General features: G+C 36.5%; 1 protein-coding gene across 1 annotated transcript in view; it reads left to right on the top strand.

The window, feature by feature from the left end:
* The window catches only part of LOC114534699 (deleted in malignant brain tumors 1 protein-like), a 33567-nt gene continuing 21726 nt past the window's right edge, over positions 1-11841 (top strand). The window contains exons 1-6 of the mRNA XM_028556168.1: positions 1-53; positions 411-743; positions 1622-1885; positions 2276-2536; positions 3209-3523; positions 5116-5445. Of these exons, the coding sequence (XP_028411969.1) occupies positions 521-743; positions 1622-1885; positions 2276-2536; positions 3209-3523; positions 5116-5445 (1393 nt within the window). The 5' untranslated portion in view covers positions 1-53; positions 411-520. The remainder of the gene's footprint in view (positions 54-410; positions 744-1621; positions 1886-2275; positions 2537-3208; positions 3524-5115; positions 5446-11841) is intronic.

The raw sequence follows: 11841 nt of genomic DNA, 5'->3' as shown, positions 1-11841 counted from the left end.
AAAAAAAGGCGACGACAGGTGTAAAGATGCTGGAGTAGAATGTAAAAGAACAGGTACAAACGTAATCTAAATTAAATAAATTACTATACAACAAAGTGCCTTCAGTATCTATAAAGACCGTTTATTTCCGTCTGCGCAGTATTATGCAACAAACTATTATTTTTTTTACTTCTGAAGGAAAACAGAACATAGACCATTTTTAAATAAGATAAAACAACGTGGTTATATAGCTTTCCTCATAGATGCAGCTAGACATGCTAACTGGCAATCTTTCGAAGAGCTACGTTCCCATTTTGAAAATCACTTTTGAGAACGGTTTTATGTATGAATATAGAAATGAAACAATATAGTGACATAAGACTATAATATATTTTAAATACAATTCTGATAGTATTTTCACATCGCTTTAGCGGTAACTAAACGAGTCAGGTTACATGGGGAAAACGCGGCAAATGGTACTGGTAGTATTGAAATCTTCCACGATGGACGATGGGGATATATCTTAGATTATGGATGGGATATGAGAGATGGTAGGGTTGTATGTCGTCAACTCGGTTTTCCCGATGCTAGAAGGATTTTGATAGGAACCGATCGTGATCATTTCGACAGAACATCTCGACCGTGGTTGAATGAAGTCGCTTGTACTGGGGAGGAACGTGATATATTTGATTGTCCTCAAAGAGGTTTCGAAAGTTATACTCACGAGGAATACCACAACGCAGGAGTGCAGTGCTCTTCAAAAGGTATATTTTTACAGTAAACTAAACTAAACTAAACTAAACTATAAACTAAACTAAACTAAACTAAACTAAACTAAACTAAACTAAACTAAACTAAACTAAACTAAACTAAACTAAACTAAACTAAACTAAACTAAACTAAACTAAACTAAACTAAACTAAACTAATTTAATTTTCTTGTATGATTGCATGGCGACTTTAGTAATTATAATAACTTGTAGGTACACCACGTAAGTATTAAATACTGCAAAGCTTTCGGTCCGTTAACCCGGACCTTCATCAGTGCAATTACTTGAATACACGTTTGCGCGTCACTTAAATATCATGTTAGTCGTGATTAGTTTGCTCGCGCTATTAATTAAACCGTTTCATTTAATTAAGTTCTAATCAATGCGCGCGCCCTAGACAAGTATTTGACTAAGAGACACCGAAAAGAGCACGCCACGTACTATTAAGTGGCTTTCCCTCTTGGACGATAGTTTGATGTTTATAAATTTCAATAGATTCTCTCATTTTACGAGAGACAGTAAACTTATCGTTTGCTAAAATGGTAGCATCGTTCCATTTAATGCGATGATCATAAGTCCACGCATGGTGAGCTACTGCAGACTTATCCAGTTTACCTTTCTCGCAGTTCGTCTTATGTTCTTTAAGACGTATTGAGAGATTTCTACCGGTTTCTCCAATGTAAACCAAACCACATTCACATGGAATGCGGTACACACCAGGTTAAACTAAACTAAACTAAACTAAACTAAACTAAACTAAACTAAACTAAACTAAACTAAACCAAACTAAACTAAACTAAACTAAACCTGCCTGCAATACGTATGGAAAATGAATTACTAAAGCTTATTACTTTATCTATTTCTAATTTTTAGAGGGACTTATTGTGATATTCAGTTGTTTCACTCCGGTTAAGCCAAGTAAAGGTGATAATTTCGCATGTGTGTGTAGAGGTGAAGGAGGAAGCGCTGCTGTTAATGTGACATGGTATAAAGAAAACACACAGACTACGGAGACGAAGAAAGAAGAACAAACATTGGTGCTGGAAAATGTTGGTGAAACTGACATGGGAATATATAAATGCGTAGCTGAGGACAACGATCGAAAAGACGAGAAATCAATTAATGTGGTACTTCCCCGTAAGGACATTCGTAACGGATATTTTATGATTGTGCGCTTAGTTTTTTAAGTTTGTGTTTGTAACAAAATTCAATTGATTGGCTGGAAGCGTTTCGCAGCATGCTAGTATCTCTCATCCAGCACGCCGCGAAAACGTAACCAGCTCGCTGTGCATGTGAAATACAACTGCATGACCAGCTTTGAAAAATAGAAAGAGAGAACGACAATATAAAAAAGGAACAGCTTGAATGTGTGAAATCCTAAAAAATCTAAAAGGCTTTAGACAAGAGTGTAGATGAATTAATCTAGGATAAACCATGTTGGTTTTAACCCTCTAACATGCAATCGTTTAATTTTCTTGTGTTTCTATCTCTTGTCTGATAAAAACCTTGCTTTGGATTATTATCTAGAGAGAATTACTGCGGTAATCAACTGCTCCAGCGCTATCATAGCAGACGAAGGTGATAATTTGACATGTGTTTGTAAAAATGGGGGAATCCCAGCAGCCAACGTGTCGTGGTATAAAGAAAATACGCGGATGGAAACAGAGATTGGTGAAAGACAAACATTGGTGTTACGAAATGTTGTTGAACAAGACAATGGAATATATAGCTGTGTAGTCCAAAGGCACAATCTTACAGAACGCAAATCGATCAGTCTGAAGGTTCATCGTAAGTGTATATGAATTTTACTATAATATTTAAAACTCAATCGTGTGATGTAGGCTTTCCAGCTTCAATTAGCAATACTAAATTCGTAGTGCAACAGAAAAAAGCGAACAAGAATCAGTACAAGTACTGAAGAGAATCAGCACTGATAATTCGGAAAATACCTTTTTTATTGCTTTCGTATAGTATTCCGTTTTTTTAGTTCTCAAGGTGGGCCTTGACAGTTAATTTCTATAACAATGAATAATCACAACAACTTGAAATTTGCAGTGCGCGACTGAATCGTCAGGCGGGCAAAGCCATTGATTTTTAAAATAAATTATTTTCCCACAGAATAACTGATGGAAATAATAATTAAAATATAAGAAAACGACGATAGTATACAAGTGATCGCAACCTCGTCTCCAGTTAAGGTATTCCCGCTCTTCTCATGTGTGGCCAGAGCAAATACCCTGCATGGAAACAATGTTGGAAGCATCGTTGAAAATGAAATGAAATTAATTTAGCAGATATGAATAGAGGAAATCCACCATACTGGGGTCTAATTAAGTTCTTCTCATTTTCCCTTCTTACATGCCTTAATTTTTCTCATGCTAAAATTTTCGTTGTTTGCCCCCATTGTGGCGGGTAAACTCTTCTTTTTTCACGATATTTGTTTATAAATTATTTTAACAGCCGCGCTTCCTGTCAGATTAAAGGGGCCTTCGAGTGAAAATGGTACCGGTCGCATGGAAGTGTTCCTTGATGGAAGATGGGGAAGAGTTTGTGATTTATATCATGATAACGACCTTACTGTGGTTTTTTGCCGTCAACTTGGTTATCTTGGTGTTTCTGATAAATTTAATTTTTGGAACGTTCCCAAAGGTTACGATCCGCCTGTGCCGGTTTATGAGATTTTTTGTGAAAAGGAACATAAAAACATAGCAAGCTGTAATTACAGAATATATCGCGACAAATGCGAAGATGCTGGAGTAGCATGTAGAAAAACAGGTATAAACGTACTGAATTAAATAAATCATAACAAAAAAGTGCCTTTGGTATCTTAGCCAATGATATAAGGACAAAAGTAGTTCAGTTAGTCTAGAAATTCTGCGTGTGCTCTTAGAGTTGTACTAGAGCACAATATAATAATTTCTGGACCTGTCTGGCTAATGACTACATGTATATCTTGGGCATAAAAAATTAACAAAAAAAAGAACAGCCAAGTGCAATTTATGTGTTCTATAGAGCATTTTATGGTACGAGTTTTGTTTTAGCTACTATGTTCCGTACAGTAGAAGGCAAAAGTTTGAGTCCAGTGGCTGTATTTCATTGTTTTAGCAACATATATTAATTTTCTACAGAAAACCTTACCGAAATGTGAACTAGAAAAAAGTAAATAAGTGAACTGAAAAATACATGCTGCACAATAACTATGGGATGTTATGCATTCATTTAACGTATGTTAATGTGCAAGCATGCATTACTTGTCAATGCTTAGTATCCCTCTTTTTTGCTTTTGAAACGGCCTTTATTCTTGCTGGCATATAGATTCCAAAGGTTTTTTAATGTCGCACGTTCAATACCTTGCCAGCATTCGTCGACCACTTGCCTCAAGTCATCCTGGCTGGTGGGTCTGTGCCTCGCCCTTTTCCGTTTAAAACGGACCTACAAGTGCTCCATAAGTTTTAGATCTGGAATTTGAGGTGGAAAGCCATGAGAACGAGATCACCAGAACGAGTGTGCTTCTAAAAGATTTCTGGCACATAGGAGATGTACATGTGTTTAGGGTGATTATATCATATAGTTAGACGCGCGATCATCTTTACAAGTGCCAGATGAAATTCCATGTCCTTGAAGAATTGGATGATACTTTTCTTTAATTAGGATCCTATTATATCTTTCAATATTGCCAAACCCAGCATGACCGAAGCAGCTAAAAGCTTGCTTGAGTAGGATTTAGTTTCTTCGAATTTCTCCAAGGTTAGTTGCATACCACCTTTTGAAATTCTCACTTTTTCTGCGATCTTCCGAGGAAAGAATCCTTCAATACTTAATGCAACTATTTGTCCTTGTGCACCATCACTTTGCCCTTTTTCCCATCCATCTTGGGTTGTGTAAAGGAATGAGAAGTTTATTTTGTTATAATTTAGATCAATAGGACCAAAACAGCGTGCAATTAATATGGTTTACAGTATTGAAACACTAGCACGCATGTCTTAACTCGAATACGCTGCCAGGATTTAATACTGGAATTCTACAACGACTGGACTCAAACTAAAGCGCCATTTCAGTCAATTTATTGGCACGGCAGCGCTACAGTGGGTAGCTGTATGAAAAATTTTATTAGTGTTCACGCTACCAAAACAAATGCCGGGCACGGATGAAATGGGCACGGGTACCCATTTTAGCCGCGGTGCCGTGCCAATAAATCGCTGTTCAGGCTATAAGATTGCAATGGCCGAGCTAAAATGAAATTGTTACCGTACACATTTTAGCCGTGCCGTGCCAATAAATTGACTGTAGTATACAAAAAAGGCTTAAGACGTGTAGATCAATTAACCGTTTAAACACATTCTAACGGTTTTTGTATGCTGTTTTAGGGGTAACTGAAACTGTGAGGATGAACGTAGCATACGATGGTCTTGGAGGAAGTATTGAGATTTTCCACAATGGACGATGGGGGTTTATCTTAGATAGTGGATGGGATATGAGAGATGCCAGAGTAGTATGTCGTCAACTGGGTTACCCAGATGCCAAAAGGGCTTTACTAGGTGTCGACGTCGATAATCCCGATAAAACTCAGCACCCGTGGTTGGATAATGTCGCTTGTACTGGGAAGGAACGTAATATACTGGACTGTCCTCATGGAGGTTTCGAAGATCATTCTTTTGAATTTGATAGCAACGCAGGAGTACAGTGTTCTTCAAAAGGTATATTTTTATGCAATAAACTATACTGTAAGTAATTATAATAGGTATATGTTAAGGTCAGACTACGGATATTACCATAAAAAATAATATATTTACAGTAAATATTTACAGCAAGAATATTGTTTTCACATTTCCAGTGAAATATACTGTAAATATTGACGTAGAAAAATTATTTTATACATTTACGACATGGTCTACCTTTAAATTAAACTGCATTATTTACTATGCTATTTATATGCAAAAGCTAATGCCATAAACCGATTCGATGTTTTTCTCTGTAAAAGAACAGTGTTTCCGTAGATTCATAGAAATTCGCTTATCGAGCAATCAGTACACGAGGGAACCGAAAATGTTACCATTACATAAAACTGAAAAAAGTTTTAAAATTAACAGAATTTTTTTAATGTAACAGCAGCAAAGCAATTGCCACCTCTGTCTGGATGGGAAAAAAACTTCAATGAATGCAAAATTTATAATTTTAAATCTTTTTCTAATTCTCAGAGGGACCGACTGTGATATTCAGTTGTTTCGGTCCTATCACGTTGAATAAGGGTGATAACTTTACATGCGTGTGCAGAGGAGAGGGAGGAACCGCTGCTGTTAATGTGACATGGTATAAAGAAAACACACAGATTACGGAGACGAAGAAAGAAGAACAAACATTGGTGCTGGAAAATGTTGGTGAAACTGACACGGGAATATATAAATGCGTAGCTCAGGAACACGATCGAAAAGACGAGAATTCACTCGATGTGGCAGTTGTCCGTAAGTACATATATAATCTCAGGGCCGTAACTAGAACGATAATTGGGGGGTGTTTATTCATATATTCAGTTTTGCCCGACGGATTTCTATTGCAAGCTATTGCACTTACAAAAGAAACCCGTCGAGCAGAACTGAATATATGAATATACACCCCCCCCCCACCAATTATCGTTCTAGTTACGGCCCTGGATGATCTATGCAGTTTTGTTTTTCAATTTTGTAAGTAAAGCAAGTTAATCGGGAAGGGAAGAGTGTTGCACAGAGTGCTGGCATTTCATTCTTAAATCTGCTGTCAAAATGTAAAGAGTTTGTTGTGTCTGTGAAATACAGCCGGCACATTGTGAAAAATATAAACAGGGGGCTTGAATGTGTGAATTGAAAACTTTCTGAAAAAAAAGCTGTTTTCCACTGTCGCGTTTTTTCCACGTATGCATATGTATAAAAGTTTAAAATCATTTAAGTGATACTTATGAAATCAACGATTGAATAGATCCATATAGCGTTGGTTTCTGTTGATGATTTGGTGTGTTTTTTCAGGCATAAAATGAGTAGTCCTTCTTTAAACCTCGAGAAAATATTTTTATTCCGACCGACCAATAGGTAACATACCGTATGTATAAATTATAGCGAATATTCAATAATTCGTATATAACCAATATAAGCCTAAACTTGCGTGTACAGTACAACGCATGCCTCGCGCAGCTTTCATAAATCCCAAAACGGAGGGAAATTATAAAGTCCAACATGTTATTTGATATTGTATATAATTTTCAAATCTTTCCTTCGGGAATTTGATGAAATATACACTGGCGGTCAAAAAGAACTGCTCAAATGTTGCTATTATCGTATGTAACAGGAATCGTGACAATCAATCTTTTATTGTACACTAGCGGTCAAAAAGAACTGTTTAGATACAAATTCATAAAAAAGAAGCGAATATAGGGGAGAGCTTCATAGGCATTTTGGATAATTCTCTTATTCCAAACAATATTTCAATAATGTAATGCACCTGCCACCCTTCCAAGACATAGTCAAACAATGGTTTCAGGAAGAGGGGGTGACAGAAATGGATTGGCCTGCACAGTCAAAAGACCTTAACCCTATTGAAAATCTGTGGACAATGTCAAGGAGATAGTGCAAGAAAGGAATTCAATCATAAAGCTAGTCTATATTTCTATATTTACTCGTATAAATTGTTAAAGGGACAGTTGCGTTCATTTGAGAGCAATTTAACTCGTTTTGAGCAGTTCTTTTTGACCGCCAGTGTATTACATACCCGTTCGGGATGATATATACCTTGGGCAAAGCCATCGATATAATAGGGCTTTACATAGGGCTTATATTAGTTGGAGTTTTACATCATCATTCAAGAAAAGAGCTCAAGACTAACGTTCACTTTATATAAATTATTACAGCCATGACTTTGCCACTCAGATTAAGAGGGCCATTGAAAGAGCAAGGTATTGGTCGTGTCGAAGTGTTCCTTTATGGAAAATGGGGAACAGTGTGTGACCCCCAGTGGTGGTTCAATGACGAGGCTAAGGTTATTTGCCGTCAACTTGGTTACACGGGCACTGGTAAAGAGCTTTCTCGCGTTCCTCGCGGTTATGGGCCGATGTTTATCGTTGAATGCGATGGGACAGAACCAAACATAACAAGCTGTTATTACCACCCCATATCGAAGTTGGGGAATGCACTCATTTTGATGATGCTGGAGTACATTGTGAACATAAAGAGGTTAAAAATAAAGGTAAAAAATCTCCTTTAATTGTCGCAATATCATAGGCCGATCGATTAAAGAGTCTTACACTATTATGTTCGAAGAGTCGCTGTTTTTGGAGACGTGCAAGTTTGATGCTTTCATTCTACAGTAAAATATTTTTCAATCACTCGACAATAAATAATTTTATTATTATACATTCATACTGTATTCTCGTTTCTGATTGGTCGAAACGCTCCAAATAAATCTCAATATCCGGTTAAATTTCATAATTTTACCGGTTCTGACGTCATACCGATGGATGTTGATTTTTTTTGATCGAACTTCGATCCAACCGGAAGTACGCAGCACTGCGGCAGCAAAAGCCTGCGAAATTAAGAATTCAGAATTGCAAAAACAAATATAATCATAGCGTTCAGTAGATTCGATTGCTACACAAAACGAGGAAGAATTAAAATGTGTAATAAAACCATTATTGGATTCGGCTTTCGCATAATATCAAGAATTATTCAGACCTCGGTCAAAGTTATCATAATTAGTTAAAAGTTAACATAACATTATAATCTCTCTGCAGATTCAGTTACACCTGAATTGACACCATCCAGCTACACCACAATCCCTAACGAAAATGGAGTCGCTGCTACACACAGGATGGATACAACAATTGCTCTGAATTATAGTCCTTTAGGATCATACGTTGCAACCACGACACACGATCGTGGAGACGGTGGTTTCAGTAGTGAGTCCATCCACATGGAAAAGAAACTTACAGTAATAAAACCTTCAAACGCCACTGTTTCATATAACTCTATTTCAAAGACAATTGCTGGAAATATCCTATCTCCATAGTGAGATTTCCAGTACAGAGAAGACGCGTAACGTAACAGTTTTGAATCTCAGTACCACAGTGTCAAATAATATGACTGTAAAACATCACCCTGGCAACACCTATAAAGTTCAAGGCTCCGAAAGTTCATCAGTTTTAATATACAGATCTTCCTGGTCTGAGCAGAGCATTTCCATAGACCGTGTTGAAAACAACCAATTCATATCTAAGACCTTCAGCACTCCAAAGACATCAACTGGGCTCTATAAATCTACAGCAACCAACACCCTTAGAAAAAGTCATCACGATACTATAATCCAAACACCCCACAAAACGCACACGACGACAGTTTTAAAACACAGCCCAAACGTAGACGATAAAAGCGCCATCGGTAAGAAATTAATGTATTTTAATAAAAGGTTATAAATTATTAGAATTTTGCACTTTTGTGCAACGAATCATTATGATCGTCGGCTGCATGAAATTCTTATACAGATTGCGAAAGTTTTTTTTGAATTCGAGTAAAATTACTCAAAAAGTTGAGTAGCTAAAACGTTATTTTTACTCGATTCATGCGTAGATTTACGCAAATATAGAGGCGCTCCACTCAAAATTTTGAGTAAAGTGTTTACGCAAATGTTTCAGTAAATTGTTTTGAGTAACTTAGGATGATATACTCAACAAGCCGAGTAAATATAGCTACTCAAATTGAGTAAAATAACTCAATTTTACGATAAAACTTGATAATTTACTCAAACATTGAGTAAACTGATTATTTGCAATTACATTTTACTCAAGGTCTGAGTAAAATGAATGCTTCAGTTTAACGGTTTTACTCAAGTATTGAGTAAAATTACTCAACATGATCATTTGCTAGTAATTTTACACAATTCACGAGTAAAAGAGTAAAGTGAATAATTTGCGTAGTGGAAGCACGGCGAATATATGAATTGTAGTCTTTGGTTCCTGATGCGTAACTGGTAAGTCGCAGAGTCTGTTGTGCGCTAGAATCTGTTGAATAATCTGCGCTGGACGTTAAAAGTCAAAAATATGTAAAAGTCAATTGACGGATTAAAAGAGTAGTAGGTGGAAATGGGTTTTGAAGATTATATTGTGCGCAATTTCAAGGTAAATATGTATGTAACTACAGAGTTAACCTTTGGCCGATCTGTTCATTCCGCTGTTTATATATTTTATCCTCGGTTAAGTTTTAAACGCTGCATGGCACTAACTGCAGAGATTCGACAAATGCAGTCTTTCAATAGATGTTTTTGCGGAAGCCATATACCGTTCGTGTATTACAAATCCGCCAATTCTAAAGGAAAATCAAATGTTTGATTTTTGCGCGCGCAAATAACGGTATTCAATTAAATAAAATATTTACATGTTTATATAGAGCGCTCCCAGTGCCTCTAATTCATGCTTTTTATTGCAATATATGCCAGTGTGTTTTGATATTGAAATTATTTAAGATATTGGGGTTCGCTTATTAATGTATCAATGTGACAGTGCTTTTTTTCACCAGATAATCTGTAGCTTCAACAACCCTGTCTTCTGTTTATTTTGTCATGTTTTAAATTTAATATTACAAAATATATTACACAGAGTTTATACTATTGTCTATTGGCCAGTTTATAATGTAAATTGTTTACTAATAAGCATGGTAAACACTTTGCCATTTTCAAATAGAAAATGTAGAATTTTGACCAATGATCATGATCTAATTTACATCACGTGTAAATATTTGAATGCTGTAGTTGATCAGGTGCTATTTTGACAAAATTTAATATCCTTGCATGGGTTTTCAATTTTCAGGGAACTCTGATGATACCGACGAATCTGCAAACTCAATTGAGTGGTATATTATATTTGTGGCAATATTGGTTCCCGGAATTGTCGTTGGAATTCTCACGGCGATCATTATCTATTGTCGTCGTCGTCGTCGTGCAATTTACGACAACCAGGAAGAGATGAATCTTACGGGATTTAAAACAAAAAAAAGTGAAATGGCAGCAGATACAGAAGACGAAAATGATCAACTGATATTTGGTTGAACAGTTTTCTTTGCGATGTTTAATAACGTCAATTTAGTGTTTACTTGCTATTTTTCCAGTAGGTTTATACTAAAATTTCATGAACTCGTGTTATTGCTTTTCTTTAACTCAATTTGGCCGAATAAAACGGTTAATTTTTAAATAAATTTTAACTATAGCAATTTAAGAAAACTTAACTATATAAGAAAACTTAAGAATATACACAGGCCACAATATGATTGTTTCGATATCATGTATAATTTATATGAGCTGCGATCAGATCGATGAATTCGATGAATTTCAGGAAATATCCTCCCAAACTGTTAATATTAATGTATGCATGCCTTCGAGGGAAATATACAAGTTTTGTTTTAACGAAAATATTCATGCTTCGACTTTCTGAGCGGGCAATGATTTTGTACTTGTGTCCAGGGCGGGAAACATTGGGTTTATCTAAGGATACGGTACCATGAATCGATGTATATCACATATTGCTATAACACCGATAGCTATTAACATTCAAAAATTCTGAAATAAATATGCCTGTTCTTGGAGGCGGCAAAAAATGCCTTATGTCCGCGTCGGCCCATTATAGGGAACCACTTAGGGGTATTGGGTAAGTATACCTAAAATTATAATAGGTTTGAAACTAACATACAGCCTTGCTTTGCACTCAGATTAAGACGGCCAAGGAAACAGCAAGGTATTAGTCGTGTCGAGGTATTCCTTAATTTGTAGAAAAGGGGGAACAGTTTGTGACCTAGACTGGGATTTAAAGGATGCCAAGGACGTATGCCGTCTACTTGGTTATACCCAGCAATGTTGAACGAATTGATTTGGGATACGTTCCTCACGGTTATGGACCGTCTTACTTAGTTAATTGCGAAGGCATGGAGCAAAACATGAAAAGCTGTTATTACGCAGCGTATTGAGACAAGGATGAGTGCGGTCATAGCTAACCTCGTTCCCAGGGCCTTCTGTGACTTTATAGGGAGGTTGGGGCTAGGAGGAGGAGAGAAGAGGAAAGGCCTCGTGATCGGCCGTTCGAAATA

Source organism: Dendronephthya gigantea, unplaced genomic scaffold (assembly GCF_004324835.1).
Source record: "Dendronephthya gigantea isolate DGI-Jeju-01 unplaced genomic scaffold, DenGig_1.0 000104F, whole genome shotgun sequence".
In the NCBI taxonomy this organism is placed as follows: Eukaryota; Metazoa; Cnidaria; class Anthozoa; order Malacalcyonacea; family Nephtheidae; genus Dendronephthya; species Dendronephthya gigantea.
Note: the sequence above shows the minus strand (reverse complement) of the source record. Positions and strands in the feature narration are given on the sequence as shown.